The 26,439-nt window shown below is 40.8% G+C and overlaps 1 protein-coding gene across 1 annotated transcript; it reads right to left on the reverse strand.

Moving 5' to 3' along the window:
- Nucleotides 1–2,059: 2,059 nt before the first annotated feature.
- On the reverse strand, nt 2,060–25,966 carry LOC137357114 (MOB kinase activator 1A). Its single transcript, XM_068023151.1, has 6 exons — nt 25,763–25,966; nt 21,324–21,490; nt 20,484–20,577; nt 8,718–8,851; nt 8,014–8,177; nt 2,060–6,869 (listed from the first exon to the last, which is right to left on the reverse strand). Exons 1-6 carry the CDS (start codon nt 25,774–25,776, stop codon nt 6,792–6,794), a joined length of 651 nt encoding a protein of 216 aa, XP_067879252.1. The 5' UTR covers nt 25,777–25,966; the 3' UTR covers nt 2,060–6,791.
- Nucleotides 25,967–26,439: the final 473 nt, after the last annotated feature.

Genomic DNA, 26,439 nt, shown 5'->3' on the forward strand with positions numbered 1-26,439 from the left:
CCCACAGATTTCCCCTTCCCCATTCAGCATTCTGAAGGGACAAATCCCTCCATGACATGCTGGTCACCCTTCCAGCGCCGACTCTCCTCACAGAACATTCCCGTACAAGCACAGGAGATGGAACACCTGCCCTTTCACCTCCTACCTTTCAGTAACCAGGGCTTCCTTCCAGGCGAAACTGTTTATTTGCAATTCTTGGTGAACGCCTCTGTTCAGTCTGCAAGTGTGACCCTGAGTTTCCCGTCCCTTGACATTTTAATTTCCCGTTCTTCTCTTTCCATTATGAAGCTCTGCGCCCATTTCCCCCCCTGAACAGCAGGTTCTATTGGTGACACAGCTGTTGTACACCCATGTTTTGTTTCTACACTTGCCCCATTACCTTGTCTGTTTGCCTTGCAACATCATCCCTGTTGGTTATTTAATCACTCCTGCTCTCACCCCAGCAGAGACCTACCCCTTTGTTCTTGTCTTCCATTCCCTCCCCCACCGACTCTACTTGCTTAAAAACTATTAAATTTGTAACTTCTTCAGTGCTTACTGATCTGAAATGTTAAGTTGTTTCTCTCTCTCTCCACAGACACTGCCTGATGAATATCTGCTGCATTTTCTGTTTTTATTGTTTGAATCACTTCCTTCAACTATTGGAACATGTCAGTATACATATAATGACTGGGCTCTTATTCAATCTTGCAATTTCTATTTCCAAATACTAAGACAAATATCAATAATCATAATTCTGTTGAACTTTTTTTTTCTTGCAATACACAAAGGTTACTGCTAACCATCTGGTGTAGCTTTTCTCTTGGGCACTCACAATGTCAGAAAGCACGTCAGGCTGATCAAGGCCATGAATTTGAAAGCAGTTTCCCAAAACATTTAAGTTTTGAAGGAAATAATCTTAAAATACCCATGTTAAACTGGATACGGAGAACAGGCCACTTGTTTTCTTTACAAGGAAGAATGAGTGCAGAGATTTTTTTTTTGCCAAACATAGAATGGCATTATCACCTCTGTTGTGGATTGATTAATTAGCATGCTTCACACCAAATTGAGGGACTGAGGATTCCCACCAATGCTCAGCCCAGGGGCTGAGTTGCCCCATTTAAGAAGGGTCAAGAAATCAGCAATCAATGAATGAACCAAACTGCACATTGCTTCCAGACTTCTGCCAAACCTTAGGTCCCCACCCAGTTGTGCCTGATTAAAAAAGGCCCCTCTGATGTTAAAAGTCAAGCAGCATCATCAAAATGCTTGCTTTAGAAATGGCAAAGGATAAAGATAATATGCAAGGTTAGTCAATTACACTTACAACTTTGACAAAATGATCAGAGTTGGCAAATTTGATTTCTAAAGCAGCAGAATACCATTTTACAAAAATTGTCTGTTCAGTCACTAAATCGATGTCTCTGATGTAGCTTCCGAGATAGCATTCACCATCTATAGAACAGCAGGTTCTCAGATTCATGGCAATGCACAGGAGATCTACAAATGAATTGAAAGTTTGATTTTCTCAGCCGATGCACTTGCCATCAAGAGGCCAGAGACTTGGCAGCAATTAGCTTTGGAAGATGAAAAAGCTTGTAGAGAAAAAAAACATCGAGTTCGGTCCTGGTGGCAGACCAAAATAGCAACACCTAGATCAGGGTGCGCAAACTGAAACCCACAAGCCATGGGCAGTCACTCAGTCTTGGAAATCTGTCGGAAACTCAGTCTCACTTCCAATTATTTATTGGAAGTGTGTGTATGCAATTAATTTGTTGTTAGAACAAAAAGACTGAAATCTGTTACCAACACCAATAGGATATATGGAAGTTTACAGCAGCAATGATTTAATATTTATATTGCACCTGCCCACCACTGATCCAGAAAAACGCACAACCAAAATGCAATGTCAATGTTTTCACAGGCAGAGTCAGCACATTGTTAACCCAGAAGGCATAATGCGAGACTAGAGCACCACAGCCAGCATGAGCCATTTCAAAGAAGAAGTTGGGGGGAGAAGGGGAACATTTTACCTATTGTCTACTTTAAAATAGCATTTGAATAAAAACATGACAGATGCCTTCAATCATTTTATTTGCACAAATTGAAATGTAAATTCAAATGTAATTGAGGTTTTATTATATATGCATAGAAAATAAGGATTTATAAAACAAAAAGATTGCAGAAACAGGAAAAAATATCAATTACATTGTTAATAAGAGTCTAGAATCTTGAGCTTTGCCAGGTTCTGAAAGGATTTCCCCAAAATTTTAGGCCCAGTGTACTTTCAAAAAGAGTTTTCTCTGTGACTATTCTGAAAATGCACAGGCAACCCTAAAACACCTGTTGGATTAATCTAGTCGTTCGATTTAGTTGTCACTGCTATGCCTACATCTTGTTCCATTTCAAATGCTGTACCAGTTTCAGATAATATGATTTTTTTTTTTAAATTCCTCCCTTCCAAACATGTACCCCAATCGGACCCCTTTGAAATGAAAATTTGAACTTTCATCAAATGTAGGTTGCATCATCTACATAGCTAAATAATCCATACTAGACCTTCAGACCACTCATTTACCTGTATTTCAGCCCAATTTTCAACCAAATTATTAACCCTCAAACAACTAAAATTCAAAAACATAAAAGAGCATTAGTTGCCAACAACCATTTCTGTTTTCTAAAACATCTTTGCCACTGCAATCTGAGGTTCTGCACTCTACTACAGGTCAAACCATTGAGTAAGCTCCAAAAGGCTGGTTAGGATTTATGTTTAGCATGATAACCATATGCCACCATCATTTCATGCAAAAAGAAATCAAAGAGGATAACGCAATGAATTGTGTTTTGAGATTGCTGTATTCCACTTCACAGTCCATTTCTGGCTTAATTTAGCCTTACAGAACTTCAGGGATTAAGCAATGTTAATTCTAGTTTCTTGCTTCAAGAATAGAATTCTGCCATATGCAAGAACAGAACTGTAAAGCTGGCAAACTAAATTAAGGTTTATCAATACAAACCAATATTATGTCTGCTAGTTGTTTTATGACATTAACAAATGTTGCACCTGATCACTGTTGAGGAACAAAAGACCCAATTGACACCAAAGCCTGCTCCTCCTTCAACTGTGATGTTTATCCTTTTTAATTTGCAAAATAGTAAAGGAAACGTTATGAAGAGTCAATGAGAATTTCTGGAATGCAAATGGTCAAGAGCATTTCATCTACTGATTCACGACAGTTAATAAATTGACAGTTAAGTGTATAGTGTAGTTAAATTTATTAGTTCTTCAGTCTGCAACAAACCATAGTTTCTCTACCTGAAGTGCAACTCTGGTCAAACAGATGTGCATCATTCTTGACCATAATCACCCTGTCCCTGTCAGACATCCACAAGCCTCAGAAATTACACTGCTCCAAAATTCAAAAGTGGCAACTGTCAAATCCTTTATGGCTGCTAAAAATACAGAAAAACACTTGTAATGTGATTTCAAATGTAAAAAATGGAAAATGCAATTCCCCTGATTTGGAAGACAAAAACTGACGATTTTAAGAATTAAAAAGAGTATTCACGAAAAGACTGTTGGAATTTCTTTAAAGTTGGTTTTCTATGATTGTTCATGGGTCAGAAATCCAATTATCTCGGATTGATTTGCATGTAATAAGAATCAGACTTGATCTTGAATTCTCCCATTCTGAGACAAATCCATTTCCAAATTCTTGTCTAAACCAGACACTGGAAATGTCAGCTGCAAAATTCAGTCAACTCTAACATTCTGCAGATTCTTTGACAGTAAGGGAGGGCCTGTTGAAGGAAAAGAAGTGCACACAGAAAGGGCATAAGAGCATTTTCATTGTAAAATACAGTCATCTTCTTTGGCCTCCTTGTCTCGGGAGACAATGGGTAAGCGCCTGGAGGTGGTCAGTGGTTTGTGGAGCAGCGCCTGGAGTGGCTATAAAGGCCAATTCTAGAGTGACAGGCTCTTCCACAGGTGCTGCAGAAAAATTTGTTTGTCGGGGCTGTTACACAGTTGGCTCTCCCCTTGCGCTTTTGTCTTTTTTCCTGCCAACTGCTAAGTCTCTTCGACTCGCCACACTTTAGCCCCGCCTTAATGACTGCCCGCCAGCTCTGGCGAACGCTGGCAACTGACTCCCACGACTTGTGATCAATGTCACAGGACTTCATGTCACGTTTGCAGACGTCTTTGAAGAGGAGACATGGACGGCCGGTGGGTCTGATACAGTCAACAAAAGCAAAAAAATGGTTAACCCCATTAAATGTTAATTGCAATTACTTCCCCTCCTCCAGAGACAGATGCGCCAGACTTCAGGACCTGGTCTGCTGACAACAGCTCTCAAACCTCATCAGAAACTGGATACTTTGGAAATGGGAAATGCTAACAGTTTTTGGAGTCACTGCTTCAATGTTCTCCCCTATTACAGATGCTTAGTTCCAGGGATCAGTTCCACAAGTGCCCACAGCCCTCAAACCATTCATCCTTCATTGTGAAAGGCATCAATATTGGCAAGTTATTTCACTGGGAAAAGCATCATTGCCAAGTTTGATCCAGACTTGGGTTTCTGAAAGGAGTCAACTCAGAAGAAGATAAAGAGCTGAAATCCTGTGCAATTTTTGGTACAGTTCTCCCCCTCCCCCCCCCATAGTACTATTGTAATTTCAACTTTACCCTCGAGTTACTTCCGCGATTGGTAGAGATTTTATCTTGTATTGCTTAGTATCACACAATATGATCTGGGGAAATTAATGACCATCCTTATGGCCAATCTGTAGTCAAGGAAGGCCTTAAACAGAGAATGCACTACTGCCATCAGATTCTTCTAGACTTGCACACATTCTGATTGAAAGACAGGAAAGAATTTTTATTTCAAAAATTGGGAAGAACATGCCACCAGAAAACAAAACTCCACTTAACTTCTACTTTAAACTTGAAATTCAGCCCTACACTTTACACCCTCTTTATTGTGCTTAACAGTGTACACACCCACACACAAAAAAAAAATCACATTAATAGCAACCAGCAACATCTGACTGAAAAAGCAAGACTGGTCAATTCTTCTCCATTTTATAGAAAAACTACCTCAAAAGTAGATACTGCAGCAAAAATTTGAAATTTTTTTTTTTTAAAAAGAGCTGGTAGTTTTTTTTCCAGTAGTCACCATAAATGCTTGGACAATGATATTTAAAATAAAAATGCCATTTATGTAAGCAAATTATTGCTAGATTTTTTTTTTTTAAAGTCCCCTTCCTTGCCCCAAGACTGCTTGTTATAATGCAATCATATGTTAAAAAGTTACATCCTACTGCAAAATTGCCTTATTCACCTCAAATATGTAAAAACTTTAAAAAAACATTTTCAATATTAAAGCATGACTGACCGAGTTTTGAAAAAGTAGTCTAGTTAAGGCAACTGGGCACAGTCCCCAAAGTGCATCTAATAACATTAGAAATAAAGGCAACACAGTTTTCACAATATGCAATCGTACATGCTCTGTGTTATAATCCAAAACTGCAGTTACAAGAGAGCTGAACCAAGTGGTGATTGGAAAACCCCAAAAGGGGTCAGAAAATGTGCCACAGGAAACCAAAATAATACAAGCTTTAACTAAAAAGGGTGAATTCATACAATCAGTTGGTTGCAGACAGTATATTGACAGTTCAGTATATGCAATTTATGGGAAATTTTTGGGGGGGGTTAAAAAAAAATCAAAGTGGTATTTTACGTTCTGCAATGTGTGATTGCATTAACCTGCCTGAAGTTGCGACACTGTTCAAGCATGAAATTTTAACACTCGCCTTCAAAACCCATTTCTCATATGAAGCGATTGATTTAAATTTTGATCCAATGGTACTGAAAGTACAAAAGTACATGAGTATTTTAAAAATTGCAAGATTACGTACTGTAAACATCGCAAGTAAAATAGAGGGTTATGTGAACTGTATTATAATTCCTGTACTGTCAATCTGTGACATGGACAAATGTCTCCCCGAGCCAAATACCAATAAATGTTGTTAGAGCTAAGTAATAAATGCGTAAGTATGCGTATGCACTGACAAACGTATAAAATTGTTCCACTGTCTTTTAAAATCCAAAAAAGTACATTTAGAGACTGTGTACAATTAACTAGTCTACAATTAACTAGTCTATTTGCAGCATGAGCAACCTGCAGTCACACTGCAAATCAACCCATTTAAAAAACACTCAAACTGCACAAGTTCCAGTTTGCTTCTAGCTCAAGAATCATGTAAGTATTCCATCTTCCTTCAAATAAAAAGCAGAGAGAGAGGTAGGTGGAGCATGCAGAAACTAGGAATCCAGACCACAAACCCATCAGTCAAAAATCCAAATGGATCAAATTAGTGCAGCAACAGTTTTCTTCTCCCTAAATGACTGAAGCATGCTTTACCAACACATTTGGATAAATCCAGAGCATTTAACTGTGCTAGTTACATCTAGGGCAGAAAATCAATATTGCAATTTCCTTTACAAAACATGCAGAATATTTGGACACCTTTGAACCTTTCAATGTGGTTGAATGGCAATGTCTTTAAAACATTGACATATGGCTAGAACCAAGAGCTCATGGTCGTGCTTTTCAAAAGTTATATTCACACTAATATCAAAGTACTACTTAACACAATGACGGAGACAGTGGATTTTTCCACAGAGCATGCTCACAATGATCACACATCATACTGTGTAGGTGCAGGAAACAAGGATCTTGAAGGTATAAAAAGAGAAGCACTAAGATCACGCTGATGTGGAAAAAAACATTTCAATCCCTGAAGAACACTCATCTGTCTTTTGATCCAAGTTTTTCAATTAGATCTTGGAGCGGAGCAAGCTCTTTCCTGTCAATCAGATTAAATTCCTGAAATGGGAAAAAAAAAATAAAGTTATGAAAAAACGAGTGAATCTTATGCTGAGGATTAACCACAAGTAAAAAAAAAAGCACAAGGGTGGATGGCAGTGAAGAAATCAAACTTGAAAGCTTCTTGAAGCCTCAAAGCATGTGCTCACTGTTGAGCAAATTTGCGATACTCATCTAGGCACTGTTACTATGAAGGACACTATTTTGCCAACCAAAGATTCACTCCAGAACCCCATTGAAACACATCTTCCTAGTGCTTCTCCATTAAGTCATAGACACAGTTTTGAGAAGCAGGCACATGGTGCCATCAAAAACTTCTGTTGCTGAAGGGCTGCCCCTGTGTCTTTAAGGCTACCAAGTTGAGTTGTTGAACAAACAAAAAGGTCAGTAAAGATCATGCAAACACTGTGGCTCTCTCTGGAAAGTTCTTGCTATACATAGCAAATGAGTGCCTTGCTCTCTTTATACCTTTCTAACAAAAAGGTGTGATAAATTTAATATAGAAATATGGCATAACACTAACATTAGCATTGGATGCAGAGGTATATGTGCATGATGACAACCCAACTAGTTAGCTCAAGGAGATAGCAGCCTTCCTGTAGTCACTGGTACACATAAGGTACTTTTTTGACTCAGTGTGCTATTTTTCAGTTGTTTTATATTTTATTTTTGGAGATAAAGGTCAAATCATGCTGTTGTATCGTGCCACAAAGTCTAACTCCATTTGCACATCACCTTTCTGACTCAACAGTAGCTGTGCATTGGAAAGGTTGTGAACTGCAACAATTTCAAGACATAACTTTTGTTGATTCAGGCAGCTGGAAAAAAAGAGGAAATAAACAAGTTTTCACATCACAAGGTAATAAAGTGCCTGCTTTTCTTGAAGTGAAGAATCTGGATGATTGAAAATATTGGACAATGAAATGTTAGTGTGTTCTGATCCTCGATTAGAAATTCAATCTGGGATTCATAATGATATTATGCCTCCATAAACTTGTGCAATCTGTTAATTAGCCTGTAGATTAATAAACTGCCAATTTATTATTGTAATACACATGGGAAATGATTTTTAATAAATCAAAAATGCAAACTCCAGACATCAGTAAAATAAGTGATGCCAGTAGGTGATGCAGAATATAATTACCTGAACAAAAAAAATGAAGTGCTTGAAGGAAGTATTAAGATGAGCCTCTTCCTGGAGCTGCATCACAGAGTCAAAATGTTGGTGGTAAATGTGAGCGTAAACTCTGAACAGCCGCTTCAGGATGGTCTTAGCCACAGACATGAAATTTTTGGGAAAGGGTACTCCTGCAATGAAGGAAAGTTATGTTAAATTAAAGCACTAGAAAAAGTTAAAGGCTCAGATTTAAAAAGTGCATTTGCCAGACAAGGAGGCCTCAGAACCTGAACACAAATCTTAGCCTTAAAGTCACTGGGCAAGTATGGGAGAAAGTGGAACAAAACCAAAGAAGCATATCCTGCAGTTCTAGATCTGAAGTGAATCATTCACAACTTCAAACTCTTCCACTGAAATAAGGACACCTTCATTACACGGAAGCATTATTTTTAGGCACAAAGGACTAAAATAAAAAATGAAACTAAGTCCATGAAATGAAGCAGCTGAAGTCCTAACCATGGATTTATAGCATTTGGGGGGTTGGGGGAGAAAAACAGTCTAGAAGCTGGCAAAGTGGCATAAAAAGTGTTTGAGTACACTGCAGTACCACCAGACAAAATTAAAACTGTCTGCTCACACTTCAAACATGTGCTTTCTTTGTTTGATCATTTCTTATTTCAACTAGAATGCATGGCTTTCTTAGCCAAAGTAGATGAAACAAAATGGCTCACCTATTTTAGAAGGAAAGAGGGTCTCATCATCAAGCTGGTCCTGTACCCATGTCATCAGATAATCAATATACTTTGGAGCAGAACATTTAATTGGCTTTTTAATGTTTGTGCCATCGGCCCAATGGTATTCATATCTGTAAATAAATATCCTTAGTGGTAATATAGATAGCAAGAATCAAACATTACTGCACAAGTGTTACAGTTACAATGTCCATTCAACCAAGTTTTATGATGGACACCAGGGCTCATATTTTAGAAGAGGACATTGGGCGAGCTGACAGTCTGTTTTTGTCCAAATAATTCAACAATTGTATTTGATAACCTGAAAAAAGGGCAAAAAACTGACAACCCAACAGAAGAGGAGAATTTCCAGTTGATCATTTGGTTCTATGATTTTGAGTGCTTCAAAATATTCAACTTGTTTCTCGATGACTCCCTCAGCTATTCCCTCCCAACTCAGTTCTGTAATGAGGTCACTTTTTTCTTTTAAAAAAGGAAGGAACAGAAAAAGAGAAGGGAGCATTGAAGAAAAAGCAAGAGGGAAAAGGAGCTCAAATTGAAATTTTATTTCAAATGGGTGCTGATAAGAATCCAAACAAAATCTTCAAGTTTTACTATTTTTAACAAAACTGCACAAATTGTTCTTGTTTTGATTTTTGAATAGAACCAAAGTTTCTATTTATTTTTGTTCCAAATGGATTTTAGACCCCCTCTACATCCAACAATTCTGGCTGCGGGAGTGTATCCTAATAGGAATTATAACCTCCAGGAACAGGCGCTAAGTGAAGAACACAGAGGGGGATATGACTTAAAGATAGGGATCACAATTGTCATATCCAATTTTATGGAATCTAACGGCTTAAAGGGTGGGGCATAGATGCAAGGGGTGGGGGGGGGGGGGGGGGAAGAGAAAGCAGATCCAGCTAAAAGAAAGTGTAAAGTTCATGCAATCATAATTAAATGATCCACAATGTTTTTTGCTTCTTTGTAATTATGGTATTGCTTTTACCAAATCAAAACAATGTGTCTGTACAACTCCCAACTCTTTCAATGGGGCTCAATTAGACTGTAAGTCACAAGCCACATAATGGCAAGATCGAACACATTTGGGTTAAAAAAGGCAGTCCATCAACATCACAGAAACACCTCTGTTGCTTTTCAATATAGTACGTGGTTTATGGGCAGAATCTGTATAAAATTTCATACCATATAAAGTGTGTCAAATAAATAAATATCACAGAAGCATTACAGCACAGAAGGTGGCCATTCAGCCCATCATGTCCACACCAGCTCTCTGGAAGAGCAACTCCCTCAGTTCCATTCCCCTGCCTTCTCCCCGTAACCCTACATATTCTTCCTTTTCACATAATTGTCTAATTCCCTTTTCAATGTTTCAATTGAACCTGCCTCCACCATGTTCTCAGGCAGCGCATTCCAGACCTTCACCACTTGCTGCGTGAAAAAGTTTTTCCTCATGTCACTTTTGCTTCTCTTACCAAATACTTAAAATCTGTGCCCTCTTGTTCTTGATCCTTTCACGAGTGGGAACAGTTTCTCTCTATCTACACTGTCCAGACCCCTCATGATTTTGAATATCTCTATCAAATCACCTCTCAGCCTTCTCTTCTCCAAGGAAAACAGTCCTAACTTCTCTAATCTATCTTCATAACTGAAATTCCTCATCCCTGTAACCATTCTCATGAATCTTTTCTATGCTCTCTCCAATGCCCACACGTCTTTCCTCAAGTGCGACGCCCAGAATTGGATGTAATACTCCAGCTGATGCTGAACTCGTGTCTCACTGAAGTTCAAAATAACTTCTTTGCTCTTGTACTCTATGCCCCTATTAATAAAGCCCACGATACTCTATGCTTTATTAACCACTCTCAACCTGTCCTGCAACCTTCGATGACTTATGCACATATACACCCAGGTCCCTCTGCTCCTGTACCCCTTTTAGAATTGTACCCTTTATTCTACATTGTCTGTCCATGTACTTCCTACCAAAATGAACCGTTTCACATTTCTCTGCATTTAACTTCATCTGCCACCTGTCTGCCCATTCTGCCAACTTGTCGATGTCCTTTTCAAGTTCTACACGATCATCCTCACAGTTCACAATGCTTCTTTGTTTCGTGCCATCTACAAACTTTGAAATTGTGCCCTGTTCACCAAAGTCTAGGTCATTAATATACATCAGAAAAAGCAAGGGTCCCAACACTGATCCCTGGGGAACTCCACTACAAACCTTCCTCCAGCCAAAAAAACATAAATTTGTTTCCTGTCACTCAGTCAATTTCATATCCATGTTGCTACCGTCCCTTTTACTTCATGAGTTAGAAGTTTGCTCACAACTCTGTTGCGTGGCACTGTATCAAACGCCTTTTGAAAGTCCATGTACACCACATCATCAGCATTGCCCTCATCAACCCTCTGTTACCTCCTCAAAAAAAACTCCAACAAGTTAGTCAAGCATGATTTTCCCTTAAATCCATATTGGCTTTCCTTAATTAACTCGCATTTGTCCATGTGACTATTGATTTTGTCCTGAATTATTTTTTCCAGACGTTTTTCCCAGCAACGAAGTTAAACTGACTGGCCTGTCATTGCTGGGCTTATCTTTACACCCTTTTTTGAACAAGGGTGCAACGTTTGCAATTCTCCAGTCCTTTGGCACCACCCGAGTCTAAGGAAGACTGAAAAATTAAAACCAATGCCTCTGCGATTTCCACCCTCACTTTCCTCAGTCCTTGGATGCATCTCATCAGGCCCTGGTACAGTCAGCCTATCTGGTACTTCCTCTATCAATTTTAAACCCCTCTTGTGCCTGACTTCACTTCCCTTTCAAATCGCCTGGGTTGCATCTTCTTCCTTGGTAAAGACAGGTGCAAAGTATTCATTTAATACTTCAGCAATGCCCTTTGCCTCCGTGTGTAAATCCCCTTTCTGGTCCATAATCAGCCCCACTCCTCCTTTTACTATTTATATGCCTATAGAAAAATCTGGGATTCCCTTTAATGCTAGCTGCCAGTCTCTTTTAGAGTTATAGACTGAGAGTTTTACAGCACAGAAACAGGCCCTTTGGCCCGTGCCAACCATCAAGCACCTATCTAATCTAATCCTATTTTCCTGTAGCCTTGGATGCTATGACATTTCAAGTGCTCACCTAAATACTTCTTAAATGTTGTGAGGGTTCCTGCCTCTACCACCCCTTCAGACAGTGTGTTCCAGATTCCAACCACCCTTTGGGTAAATAACTTTTTCCTCAAATCCCCTCTAAACCTCCTGTCCCTTACCATAAATCTCTGTCCCCTGGTTATTGACACCTCCGCGAAGGGAAAAAGGTCCTTCCTATCTATCCTATCAATGCCCCTCATAATTTTGTATACCTCAACCAGGTCCCCCCTCAGCCTTCTCTGCTCCAAGGAAAACAACCCTAGCCTATCCAGTCTCTCTTCATAGCTAAAATGCTCCAGCCAAGCCAACATCCTGGTGATTGTCCTCTGCATCCTCTCCAGTGCAATCACATCCCTCCTATAATGTGCCCAGAACTGGACAAAGTACTCCAGCTGTGGCCTAACTAGCATTTTATACAGCTCCATCATAACCTCCCTGCTCTTATATTCTATGCCTCAGCTAATAAAGGCAAGTATTCCCTATGCCTTCCTAACCACCTTATCCACCTGTGCTGCTGCCTTCAGTGACCCCTGGGCAAGTACACCAAGGGCTCTCTGACCCTCTGTACGTCCTCGGGTCCTACCATCTATTGTATATTCCCTTGCCTTGTTCGTCCTCCGAAAATACATAACCTCACACTTCTCAGGCTCTATTTGCTACTGCTCCGCCCATCTTACCAGCCCAACTATATCGTTCTGTAATCTAAGGATTTCCTCCTCACTATTCACGACACCACCAATTTTCATGTCATCGGCAAACTTACTGATCATACCTCCTACATTCACGTCTAAATCATTAATGTACACTACAAACAGCAAGGGTTCCAGCACCGATCCCTGCAGGACACCACTGGTCACAGGCTTCCACGTGCAAAAACAACCCTCAACCATCACCCTCTGCCTCCTGCCACAAAGCCAATTTTGGATCCGATTTGCCAAACTGCCCTGAATCCCATGGGCTCTTACCTTCTTAACCAATCTCCCATGCAGGACCTTATCAAAAGCCTTACTGAAATCCACGTATACTACATCAACTGCTTTACCCTCATCTACACATCTCGTCACCACCTCGAAAATTTCAATCAAGTTAGTTAGACATGATCTCCCCCTGACAAAGCCATGCTGACTATCCCTGATTAATCCCTGCCTCTCCAAGTGGAGATTAATCCTGTCCCTTAGAACTTTTTCCAATATTTTCCCTACCTCTGATGTTAGACTCACTGGCCTGTAATTACCTGGTTTATCGCTCCTACCCTTCTTGAATAATGGTACCACATTCGCTGTCTTCCAGTCCTCTGGTACCTCTCCTGTGGCCAGAGAGGATTTGAACATTTGTGTCATACCCCCTGCTATCTCCTCCCTGGCTCACATAACAGCCTGGGATACATCTGATCTGGGCCTGGGGATTTATCCACTTTTAAGCCCGCTAAAACACCAAATACTTCCTCCCTTTCAATGCTAATTTGTTTAACTATATCACAAGCCCCTCCCCCCTGATCTCTACACCTACATCGTCCTTCTCCATAGTGAACACAGATAAAAAGTAATCATTTAAAACCTCACCTATGTCCTCCAACTCCACACAAATTACCACTTTGGTCCTGAATGGGACCTACTCTTTCCCTGGCTATCCTCTTGCCCTTAATATACTTACAAAATGCCTTTGGACTTTCCTGCCAGTGTTTTCTCATGCTGCCCCTTCGCTCTCCTAATTACTTTTTTTTTTAAAAAAAAAGTATCCCCCTACACTTTCTGTACTTCTCCAGGTCCTCCACATTTTTCAGCGCTCTGAATCTGCCATAAGCCTCCTTTTTTCCCCCCCTTATCCAATCCTCTATATCCCTTGAAATCCAGGGTTCCCAGGACTTGTTGGTCCTACTCTTGACGTTTATGGGAACATGTTGGACCTGAACACACTATTTCCTTTCTGAACGACTCCCACTGGTCTGATGTAGACTTTCCAACAAGAAGCTGCTCCCAGTCCACTTTGGCCAGATCCTGTCTTATCATATTGAAATCTGCCTTCCCCCAATTCAGGACTTTTATTTCCGGTCCCTTTTGTACTTTTCCATAACTACCATAAATCTTACAAAGTTATGGTCACTATCCCTGAAATGCTCTCCCACTGATACTTCTACCACTTGTCAGGCTTCATTCCCTCGGATTAGGTCCAGTCCTGCCCCTCCTCTTGTAGGACTTTCTATGTGCTGGCTCAAAAAGCTCTCCTGAATGCACTGAAGAATTCCACCCCCTTTAAGCCTTTTGCACCAATACTATCCTCACTAATATTGGGGAAGTTGAAATCCCTTATTACCACCCTATTATTTTTACCCCTCTGAGATTTGCCGACATATCTGCTCCTCTATCTCTCCCTGACTATTTGTTTGGAGGCCTGTAGTACACTCCCAACGAAGTGATTGGCCTCTTTTTGTTTTTAAGTTCTACCCATTTGGCCTCATTTGAGGAAGCTTCTAAGATATCACCCCCTCCTTAATGCAGTAATTGACTCCTTGATCAACAGTGCAATGCCAGCTCCTCTTTTACCCCCTCCCCTATCACACCTTATATACCCTGGGATATTGAGCTGCCAGCCCTGCCCTTCCCTCAACCATGTCTCTGTGATAGCAATATCATATTCCCATGTGCTAATCAATGCCCTCAACTCATCTGCCTTGCAACTAAGACTCCTTGCGTTAAAATAGATACAATCCAGCCTTGCACTATTCGCTTGTGCCTTAATAGGTCTAGATTTGCTCTGCCTTCCAGACTGACTTAGTGTCTCTTCTTTATTTGATTGTGCATCACCCCCTACTGTGCCTCCACTCGGTATCCCATCCCCCTGCCAAATTAGTTTAAACACACCCCAACAGCACTAGCAAACCTCCCAGCAAGGATGTTGGTCCCGTTCTGGTTCAGGCGCAACCTGTCCAAATTGTACAGATCCCACCTTTGCCAAAAACAGACCCATTGATCCAGGAAACTAAAGCCCTCCCTCCTGCACCATCTATTCATCTGCTCTATCCTCCCAGTCCTATACCCACTAGCACATGGCAATATCTGCCGCCCCGGACGTCTGGTAAGTGAAGGGCCTCGAACCCCATTTTTTTATTTAACAGCTCCGCTCCATTCCCCATTCCGTCATGCTTTCTCTTTGCTTCTCCACTTCCCCTCTAAATCTTCTATATTAAGCCTGGTTTTCAACAGTATTTTCTACCTTACATCTGTGATAAGCACACTTTTTCTTCTTTATCTTAATCTCTGTCTCTTTTGTCATCCAGGGAGCTCCGGATTTGTTTGCTCTACTTTTCCCCTTCGAGGGAACATACCTTGACTGTGCCCGAACTATCTCTTCTTTGAAGGTAGCCCATTGTTCATCTACCTCGTTTCCTGCCAGCTTTCGACTCCAATTTATTCGTTCCCCCCCACCTCCATTCTTCCCCCATTGAAGTAGGCCTTGCCCCAGATAATTATTCTTACCATGGACTGCTCTTTGTCCTTTTCCGTGGTTGGCCTACACCTTATAATCCAATGATCACAATCCCCTAAATGCTCTCCTGATACTTGATCCACTTGGCCCACCTCATTCCCAAGAACCAGGTCTAGCAGTGCCTCCTTTCTCGTTGGATTAGCAACGAACTCTTGTAGAAAATTTCATCAACACACTCTAGGAACTCTTGTCCCTCACTGTCCTTTACACTACTACTATCCCAGTCTATGTTTGGATAATTAAAGTCCCCAATTATAACTACCCTATAATTTTTGACCTTCTCTATAATTTCCTGGCAAATTTGTTCCTCCATGTCCCTCCCAGTAGTTGGTGGCCTAGAGACAACACTGAGCAATATAACTGCACCTTTTTTGTTCCTTAGCTCTAGCCAAATTGATTCTGTCTTCGACCCCTCTGGGACATCCTTTTTCTCCAGCACTGCAATACTCTGCTTAATCAATACCGCCACCCCACCCCCATTTTTCCCTTTCCTATCTTGTCTGAACACCTTGTATCCCAGCATATTGAACACCCAGTCCTGCCCTTTTGAGCCAGATTTCTACATAGCAATCTGTGCCTGTACCTCACCAGTCTTAATAACACTCCGTCCATTCACATACATGCGCATTAACCTTGATTCAGACTTGATAATTTTCTCCCTTACTCTGACCCTACCTAATAATGTACTATTCCCTAGTCTTATGCTATCCATCTCCCCCAGCATTTTGTGCACCTTGGCATTCCTCTCTAATACTTGCTCCTGGTTCCCACACCCCAGACAAATTACCAGTTTTGCTTCCCTCCAATCTGAGCTCCTCTCAGGTTCCCATCTCCCTGACAATTTAGTTTAAACCCTCCCCAACAACACTAGCAAATCTCCGAGAGGATATTTGTCCCAGTCCTGCTGGGATGCAACCCGTCCATCTTGTACCTGCCCCAGAACCAGTCCCAATGTCTCGGAAATCTGATGCCCTCCCTCCTACACCAGTTCTGCAGCCACGTGTTGAATCGCCCAATTCTCCTATTCCTATGCTCATTTGCAGGTGGGACTGGGAGCAATCCTGAGATTACTGCTTTTGAGGTCCTGCTTTTTAAATCTCTTTCCTCGTTCCCGAAAATGTGCCTTCAGGACCTCATCCCCCTTCTTACCCATGTCATTGGTACCAATGTGGACCAAGACCTCTGGCTGTTGACCCTCCCCCGGAAGAATGTCCTGCAGTGTCTCCGTGACATCCTTAACCCTGGCACCAGTCAGGCAACACATCATCCTGGAGTCAGGTTTACTGCCGCAGAAACGCCACTCTGTTCCCAGAACTAATGAATTCCCTATCACTACTGCTCTTCCACTCCTCTTCCTCCCCTCTTGTGCAGCTGATCCACCTGTGGTGCCACAAACTTGGCTCAGACTGCATTCCTCTGACGAACCATCACCCTGACCAGTATAGAAAATGGAGAACCGATTAGCAAGTGAGATTTCAGGGGACTCCTGCACTATCTGCCTGGTTCTCTTAGACTGCCTGGCGGTCACCCATTCCCCATCTGCCTGCATGCTCCTAATCTGCGTGTGTGACCACCTCCCTAAACGTGCTATCCACGTAGTCCTGCGCCTCGTAGCTGCACGATAGTGACTCCAGCCGCTGCTCGAGTTCCGAAACCCGGAGCTCAAGCTTCTGCAGCCGGTGACACTTCCTGCAGAGGTGTTTGTCTCGGACACATAGTGCGTCCGTGACTTCCCATATGCCACAGGCTGTACATTCCACTCAGCAGAGCTGCTCTGCCATACCTTAACTTTACAGACTATTTATTATCAGTAGAATAGCTTACCAGGTACTCACCAACCAGCTCCTTCCACTGCACCAAAGCACGAACCAAATACTGAAGGGTTAAAAAAGTGGGGGGGGAAAAGTGGAAAAATGGAGCACCTCCTTCCCCCTTCACCAAACTTGCCACTTGCCAAACTCAAATCTCTATACTCAGCACACAATCTGCTCACCGTTTGCAGGCTGCACCCAGATCTTTGTATTTATACCTTTCGAAGCTGAAACTGCAGCAACCAGATTGACTGGTCAGTGACTTAACTAATAAGTTACTCTGCAGTCAAGCCTGTTAATCCCTGCCTCAGAAATGGGGAGCTAAAAAGAAAATGTAAACTAATTTCAAAGTTTAGGGTAACTGAAATCTTTAGGTCCTTACAGTCCAGAGATGAGCCCACAAAAATTTGATTATAGAAGGTTTTAAAAAAAAAATCTTTGCTTTCAAATACTTGTTTCCAGGCTTCCTTCATTGGCAGGAACTTTGAAGATTAACCAGCATGATTGGGATTTACCCATGTGGAAAGTAGTCTTTCATATTTTAAAAAAAACTTCAGTGGTGAAAACCAGCATAAACCTCCCCCCTCCATATGGATTTAAGTAAATCACATACTAGTTAAAATAAAATTTCTCATTTGGACAAAGTTGACCCCGACTCCCATTAACTCAATGAAAACAGAACAGAAATTACTTGAAACACCAACAAGAAATGCTGGAAATACTCAGCAGGTCGGTCTGGCAGCATCTGTGGAGAGAGAAGCAGAGTTAACGTTTCAGGTCAGCGACCCTTCATCAGAACTGACATATCAGAAATGTAAAAGGTTTTAAGCAAGTAAAGCAGGGGTGGGGCAAGAGATAATCAAAGTGAAAGTGCTGATAGGGCAAGGTCACAGAGAATAACTGACCAGAAAGTCATGGAGCAAAGGCAAACGGTATGTTAATGGTGTGTTGAAAGACAAAACATAGTACTGAGAGGGTGTTAATTGACAGAAAACTGAGCAGCCTGGCCCCAAGCACAAACATGAAAAAAAAACAGTGGGTAGGCATGGTAGAAACAAGCTAAAACAAAATAAACACTAAAAAAACTGAAAACAAAAATAAAAAAAGGGGGGGGGGGGGGGGGCCTGTCATGCTCTGAAATTATTGAACTCAAGGTTCAGTCCAGCAGGCTGCAACGTGCCCAATTGGTGAATGAGATGCTGTTCCTTGAGCTTGCGTTGATGTTCACAGGAACACTGCAGCAATCCCAGAACAGCAATGTGAGCATGAGAGCAGGGTTGAAATGGCCAGCAACCGGGAGCTCGGGGTCATGCTTTCGGACTGAGCGGAGGTGTTCTGAAAAGTGGTCATAAATTACCTGTTAACACCCATGTTTTAGTTATGTTGTCCTTCAAGTTTCCATCAGCCAAAAGCCATCACCTTTCATCTTCCCCCAGGGTTAAAGTTACAGCTCAATAATGCGAGTGAGCTAAACTTAAACATAATTATTGAATGCCTTGTTTACCAATGTTTCAAATGTAAGATTTTTGAGATGTAAAGTTTAGTTCAGTCATTTTCTTTTTGAAGCATACAGTAAATTTCTATACATTATATAAAGAAAGCTCAGTACTTTCACACTTAGCAGGATGTCTCAGGTGCAGTTAACCGGTTTCAAGATTCAGAACTCGGAGACTATATTTGGGCTGTTCTCTTCCAGAGATCACAGCAGCATAACAACCAACCATTCCTATTCTGGAGGGAATTTTCAGAACCCGAAATGTTGAAGTGACTGTCCCTGAACAAAATTACTGGAGGACTTGTACTTAAAGGGGAAGCCAAGTCTGGGGAATTGGAGACAAAATCAAATTACAGTAAGCACTAGATCCAAGGAAGGATATAATGGCCTTAGAAGGAATACAGCGAAGATTTACCACAATGACACCTGGACTCCAAAGGATGAAAATATGGAGGATAAAATACATAAACTAGAGTTGCATTCCCTGGAGTTTAGAAGGTTAAAAGGGTAACTTAAATCGAAATTCCAAGATATTAAGGGGAACAGAGAGGGTAGATAGAGAAAAACTATTCTCCGCAGATTGCTCCCTCATTCTGGACTTCCCATAGTCCAAAAATTAGAGCCAGACCTTTTGAGAAGTGAAATTAGGAAACACATCTACACGCAAAGGGTGGTAGAAGTTTAGAACTCGCTTCTGCAAATGGTAACTGATGCCGGATCAATTATAAATTTTAAAACCCGAGACTGATTGTTTTGTATTATCCAAAACATATCAAGGGATATGGGGCAAAGGCTTGCATATTAAGTTAGGTCGCAGATCAGCCATGATGTCACTGAATGGCGGAACAGACTCAAGGGACTAAATGCCCTCATATGCTCCTATGAGAACTCGTACAATTTGTTCAAAATACTCACTTAAAATTGAGGAAATATACATATTCATTTAAAGTAACCACCCAGGCACAAAATAGCAGGGCCCATGACTTCAAACTGGCTTAGCAGTAATACAGGAGCATACCTGCATCAGCACAGGCCGGTAATGCAGACTTCTGAAACAGCAGCAGAAACCTCTACAATTAGGGAGCCACTGAACTATTCACTGAATAGCTCTGAATCTGAATTATTGCACACTGATGTTTCATACACAGCAGTCGTGAGATTAATTGGGACCATGTTATGATGTTTTGGAGTTACTCAGCAGACACAGACCACTCACTTTGATCAGAAGATTTAGACTTTTGCAGAAACATCTGGAGTAGGGTGGGGAAAGAGGAAGTGTGAAATAAAAAGCACCCCGCTCGTCTCCAGTATTTGTATTATGATTTCAATTTTGCATTTTGTGCATTTACTCCAAGTTCATTTCAGGCACAAGATCAGAGTTTTTTTCGTAGCTGACTTATTAAAGTACAGTTTCTGGAGTTGTGCACATTCAAGACAGTCTGCACCAGAAAACATGCTTATTTCACAAATAATAACAAGAAATGCTGGAAATACTCAGCAGGTCCGGCAGCATCTGTGGAGAGAGAGTTAATGTTTCAAGTCAGTGACCCTTCATCAGAACTTGTTTCACAACTAGATTTTCAATTCTGATGTAAACTTCAAGATATCGTTTGACACTGGATTCCATTTTTTGCCACTAAATTGCAATGCAGGTTTGGGCCAAGAATCCTTTCATCTCCAGGTACCCGGAAGTAATTTACAGTCAAATATTTCTAGCATGTAATGACCATCAACCTTCCCATATCTAGTTAATTCTGTGAAGTCTCAGCCTATTCTGTAAAGGAGGACCTTTCCTACCTTGGTCCTGCTGACATAACAGGACAGCTTTGCTCTGTACAAAACTCTGTTATTGTTCCATACAGCATGTTGATTTGGTTGAAGAAGTCAACAGCTGAAAAGAAATAATCACAATCAAAACTTTACTTCCACTGTAGTCTGCAGGCCATGTTATAGTTATGACTAATAAAATGCACACTTCAAAAACCCATTCATACAGAAAATATCCCAAAATCAGTGCATGATGTTCTAAATATTAGGAATAACCAACCTCACACTTAGCATGCATAAAAACATTTAATTCACAGAAAATTGATTTATTCTTCATTTTGTTTGGGACTCCTTTGGCATGTTAAATGATGGGGGGAAAAAAGTGACCAGCACAAAAGTGAAGAATGAGTTTGAATTTCACAGAAGTTTAAAAAGGAAATGACAAAAAAGGTCTTTGGAAGTGTCAGCCATGTGTGAGGTTTAACTGCAGGTTTTTTGTTTAAAAAGTCATATCAATAAGTTAGATACTTGCACAAAGATGCAGATTGAGTGGAAAACCAAAGCCATTTGTAAAGTTAGGATATGAACAAGTACTTACATTTAAATAGCACCTTTAACACAGCAAAATGTCCCAAAGCACTTCACAAGAGTGTTAACAACATTTGACACCAAGCCACAAGGAGAAATTGGAACAGTTGGACAAAAGCTCAAACAGGTAGGTTTTAAGGAGTGTCTTGAGAGGGGTTTAAGGCAGGAATTTCAGAGCTTAGTGTCCAGGCACCTGAAGGTACAGCCGCCAATGATGCAGTGATGTAAAGATAGAAGGGTAGAGTAGATAGGCAAACAAAAATTCAAGGTTGAAAGACTTACTATTGACGGCAATCCATTCATTTAGATCCTCGCCTTCTGGTAACATAACAGCCTGGCGAAGGTTACCACTACCCAAGGTTGCTTCAGCATGCTTTAGCAGCTCATATTGGTGCGAACCTTCAGGAATATTCTTTTTCGGTTTGAAAGTTCTGTTATTTCGATTCCCACTGGAATGCAAGTAAACCAATTCATTACTGGTGATCCTTCACACCAAGTATACAGGTATGAAAACTGTTTGTGGGGTGGTGGGGTGGGGTGGGGTGCAGTGAGTGATTTATACTTTTACCCTGAAGAGAATTGTTCAATGCAAGAGGTTACAAGTTTCTAAACTCTGTTTAAGGACCCCTGTGATATTCATATTTGGATTATACCATTTACAAATCTGAGATCTGAATTAAACATTTCTTTAAATTCTTAAATGTTTCATTTGTGAAATGCCAACCCTACTTAAAATTGTATGACCAACAGTGAGCATTGTTAGACGAATTGTTTCAGTAACACTAACTGAACCACAATATACAGCTGTCAACCAACATCAACGGCACATAACAAGACAGGCAGGTAATATTACTATGGCCAGCACAGACCAAGCTAAAATAGCAGAGGCTTCAAGTAAATTTTCCATCGTACCAGAAGCATGGATCAGATGGCTGTATTGATGATTAAATGGAACAGTGCTTTTTGACGCAAAACAAAATGGTTCATCAATTCACTGATCTATTCAGTGTGACCATTCCACTGTTCACTGTTGCAAGGTGTCACACAAAGCAAATGTGTAAACAGGAACTAGTGGCAATAATTACAGTGAAAAACTGCTGCACCCCTACAAAATGTGATTGCTCGGATAATCAGGTTGTCAACTCTTACTGAAGTTGGTACCCGAAGAAAATTGTTTCCAGTCCAAGGAAATAACTCACTTCAGAAGCATGCAGGCATCCTATATTCAGTGATATTACTTTGACCACAAGTACACAGGACTGTGACAGAGCTTATTATCTCCATGTGCTCTTAGATGAAAGCAGCATTTTGGTGCCACAACAGTGTGGGATTGAAGCAGTAAGTCATATGTCAACTAATTTCAGGTTAAAAAGGAGCATTTTCAAAAAAAGATAGACACAGTGCAGATCAGAACAAAACAAAAGCACTTGTCAATAGATGCAGTTCAAGTGACTTGTTGAAACACAGTGAAATTCCAGCAAGTGATGATGCAAACAGAAATTCCAGAACAGCCTTCAGTTACTCCCCCAAATAATATCAGGCCACATATTTCAATGGTCAAGCAAGGGCGGTAATCAATCACAGAATGGTTTTCGAACTTCAGTTGCAAAGAGAAAACCTGCAGGAGATGCAGAGCAGAGGATTTCATAGTTTAGTACATGGAAAAAAACCCACAAAGAGAAGAAACCTCAGATTTCTCTGGCAGGCACTCAAAAGCAGTTCCTTCACAAGCAGGAAATGGTGTGCATAATATGGAGCGGTGCAACCAAGAAAAGGCAATAAAATGAACCATTTTGTTAACAAATGACTAAAATCAGAAGTGGCAGTTGAGACGACAACTGGGCTCACCACCGCTGGGCTTGGGAGGGGAGGATTTCTTACTTGCAATTCCTGTTGATAAGCACACATATTTAGATACTAAACCACAGAAGGCTCAAACCTCTTGCTCCCCCACCCCCTAAGTCAAGTAGAGTTTTGAAACTCCTGTGAAGAATTGGCCCTTTGGGGTCATATTTGAAGGAAAGAGATGGGAAAAAAGAAAAGATTGTGCAAGAAACTAACACATTTTGTCAGAGTCAAAACTACAATTGTCACATTATGAAGTTGTCACTTGAAATTACTGTTAAATTTTCAATAGAAATAACTAACTATCACACAAAGGACAGTGGAGTACTTCGCCGTACAACAAAAGGTGTCACCCCTGCACCCACCCGCCCCCCCCGCCCCACCCCTGGCCAATAATCATATGTCTGCGCAGAGCTGTTAATTGAAAGGTACTCGGTATCTCTAGGATAGAGATGGGACAGAGGGAAAAGAAAAGCTAACAGGTAACTCACTGGAAATTGAATGGTGCGGAAATCAGTACTGGCTAGGAATTAAGTGAACTGCAAGGCCCATCGTTACAGTTGAACAATCTTCCATTACTCACCATCTCAGTTTACAGAGACAACTAGGAAAATGTTCAGAACAAATAGCCCAATTGGATCCACTGCTGTCAGGGGAGACAAGTACAAAGAAATACGACAAGCTAAACTATTGCCTTCATAAGTCAAATTGAGCACAAAAGCTGTGACAGAATTCTCTGCAAGTCGACTTCAAGTCATTTGTAGATTAACATACTTGTTCAGACAAGCCAAATTGCTGGAAACTATAAATTACACACCTCAGCAACTAAAGGGAGCTGGTTTCAACATATATAAATTAGGCACAAACAATCTCTGTCCGACTGTTGATATTCAAACAGAATGATGCATCCCTAATATAGAACATCAATACAAGCTATCCTACAGGGAAAAGCAAAACTTGACTCTGCACAGCTAAAGTTTCCATCAGCTGGAACAATTACTTTGCTACTGGTTGTCTGGGAAGGGTGGAGCCATACAAGTTGGTTCAGATAAAGTTCTAATCATTGGTTGCTCAATCACGACATTTGATGGAGTGAAGTACAGCATCAGCCACCCTCCAAAAATAAATAACGTTCCAGTGCCCAAGAGCTAATTGTGCTGGTGAGAAAGAATACAGGAAAGAAAGGAAACCGTTTGGCAAATTGCCATGGACTCGGGCTGAATGGCCTTCTTCTGTGCCGTTAATGATTCTGCGACTATATCCAACAGAAGGCAAACTCAAACATTTGCAGCTGGTCCACTCTCCTAAGTGACCATTACACAACTTATTCAACTCACTTCAACCAAAGTGACCTTTTTGCAAGCTGCAAGCTGCTGCAAAACCAAGCGAACAACCTAACCTTTAGATATCTTTAATGAGAGCACCTCATTTTCATTAAAGCTGCTGTTTCATGCAGTGATCTGTTCAGTCAATTTTCACTGCCTGCATCTGCTAAGGCAAACCATGTGAGGTGGCAATCTAACAAGCAAGAGTCTACCATTATAACAAAAGCGAAATACTGCGGATGCTTGAGATCTGAAATAAAAACAAGTAATGCTGGAAATACTCAGCAGGTCTGGCAGCATCGGTGGAGAGAGAAGCAGAGTTAACGTTTCAGGTCAACCTGAAACGTTAACTCTGCTTCTCTCTCCACAGATGCTGCAAGAGTCTACCATTGTTGGATAGACCTTCCAAATGATCATCTCCTGACCTGCCCCAGTCTGTCATTCTCCAACCAAAACACACGTCTTGCCTCCTCCTGAACAGCATTCCCAATCTCACATTTATTGAACAAGATACTGCCACAACCATTAAAACCTGTAACTGAAATTATTGAAATGTTTCCAATAATCATTTATGCTTTATACTCAATTCACAAGATCTCAAATGCGATTATATTACAATCTTGGAATGCCACTCATTACTATTTCCAATTCCAATTAAAGCATGCATAGCAATAATCCTATTTCAGTGGTATCACAAGCTTAATTTTTATTAAAGTTGCACTCACCATTTGCACAGCAAATATGAAAAAGTGGATGCTCGATATAGGTAAAAATAAACTGAAAACAATCTAACCAAAAAGTAACCACATTTTGTAAATTTCAGGAAGCAGACAAAACAAGAGAAATGAAACCTACACAATGGTTTCCTTCCAAGTGGAGGCAGGGAAAATGAAGGAAATGGTCAAGTTACTTTCAAGTCTATTTAAATGAACAACACAAAACACAAATAGGCAGTGGTAATTAGAAAATTAGATTATTAGGGGGTGAGGAAAGGAAGTTCTTGTAAACATGAGGCTAACGTACATACATACAAGAACCAAGGAGCCGACTCAAATGTGAGACGTTAGCAGCTCTTCCATCAAGCTGAAATCAGAAGAACAGCTCCAAACCCACGCTATCGAGCAGGATGGAGCAATCCAAAAGGATCAGCTGAACAGAATGTCTGCACAGACAATGTGTTCACAATGTGGCAGCAATAAAGTGAAAGTCGAGAACGGGTCTTCGCATAAGTTTTTACATGGCAAACAATTCGAACACACAAATAAAACTACAGCCTTTAAAGAAAATCAATACTGTGTTGCTTTTTTAATATTGCACTATGTTTAAACAGCAAAGCCACCAATCCAATTGTAGATATTCCTCAGACCGTATTAACTAGCAGATGGTGTGCGAGGAGAAAAAGCAGCAGCTTTAATCAGGAGAACAAAAATGAACTCTTAAAAAGAAAGGAAACAGGAGGCCTACATGCCAAAGTTGCCACAGGGTCGAACTGAAACAGGAAGAATGGAGGAGCTAAGCCCGACTGAGTCACATCTATCTACACATACTTACAAAAGGAAGCTCATTTTCTTCTAACTTATCCCACTCAAAATAAGAAAAGATGGATTAAAGAATAACTGGCAAAAACATTACAGTCCAAGCCACTTTAGGAAGAAAGATATGCCTTCAATCGACAACTATAAAACAGCCCACAGCAACAAAAAAAAACTTGACCAACACTCTTCCACAAGCACCGAAAGCTCGCGAGATCGGCCTCATTATGCAAATCAAGCCAAATGATAGACAGGAGCAATAGCCTATTATTGACCCCACTGTCATCACTTAACGGTCATGATACCCTTTCAACCAATCACAGGTGACGGAGAGTGGGGGCACTTTTTAAAACAACAACGCTTTGTCGAATTTTTTTTCCCAAGAACGAACCCCGTGCGACGATTGAACATTATATCATTTCGCTTTTGAACTCTGAAGGGAGGAAAGAAAAATGGACTCAAGGCGTTTTGGGGAAAATATGGCATTTAATTGACGTGTAGAGGAGCGAATCGCGAGCTTAGCTGATTGCCGTTTGAACCAGTCAGCGTCGGGGAAGGGGGCGGGCTTTATGTCCACATTTAAAATTTATGAAGTAAATATTTTGTTGTAAGTGATTTTTAAAAAAATGTAACAAGTCGTTGGAAAAGTCGGAAATTCTTTAATCTCTTGACAGTTGAGTAATAAATTGGGAGGCA

This window comes from Heterodontus francisci, chromosome 47 (genome assembly GCF_036365525.1).
Source record: "Heterodontus francisci isolate sHetFra1 chromosome 47, sHetFra1.hap1, whole genome shotgun sequence".
Classification (NCBI taxonomy): Eukaryota; Metazoa; Chordata; class Chondrichthyes; order Heterodontiformes; family Heterodontidae; genus Heterodontus; species Heterodontus francisci.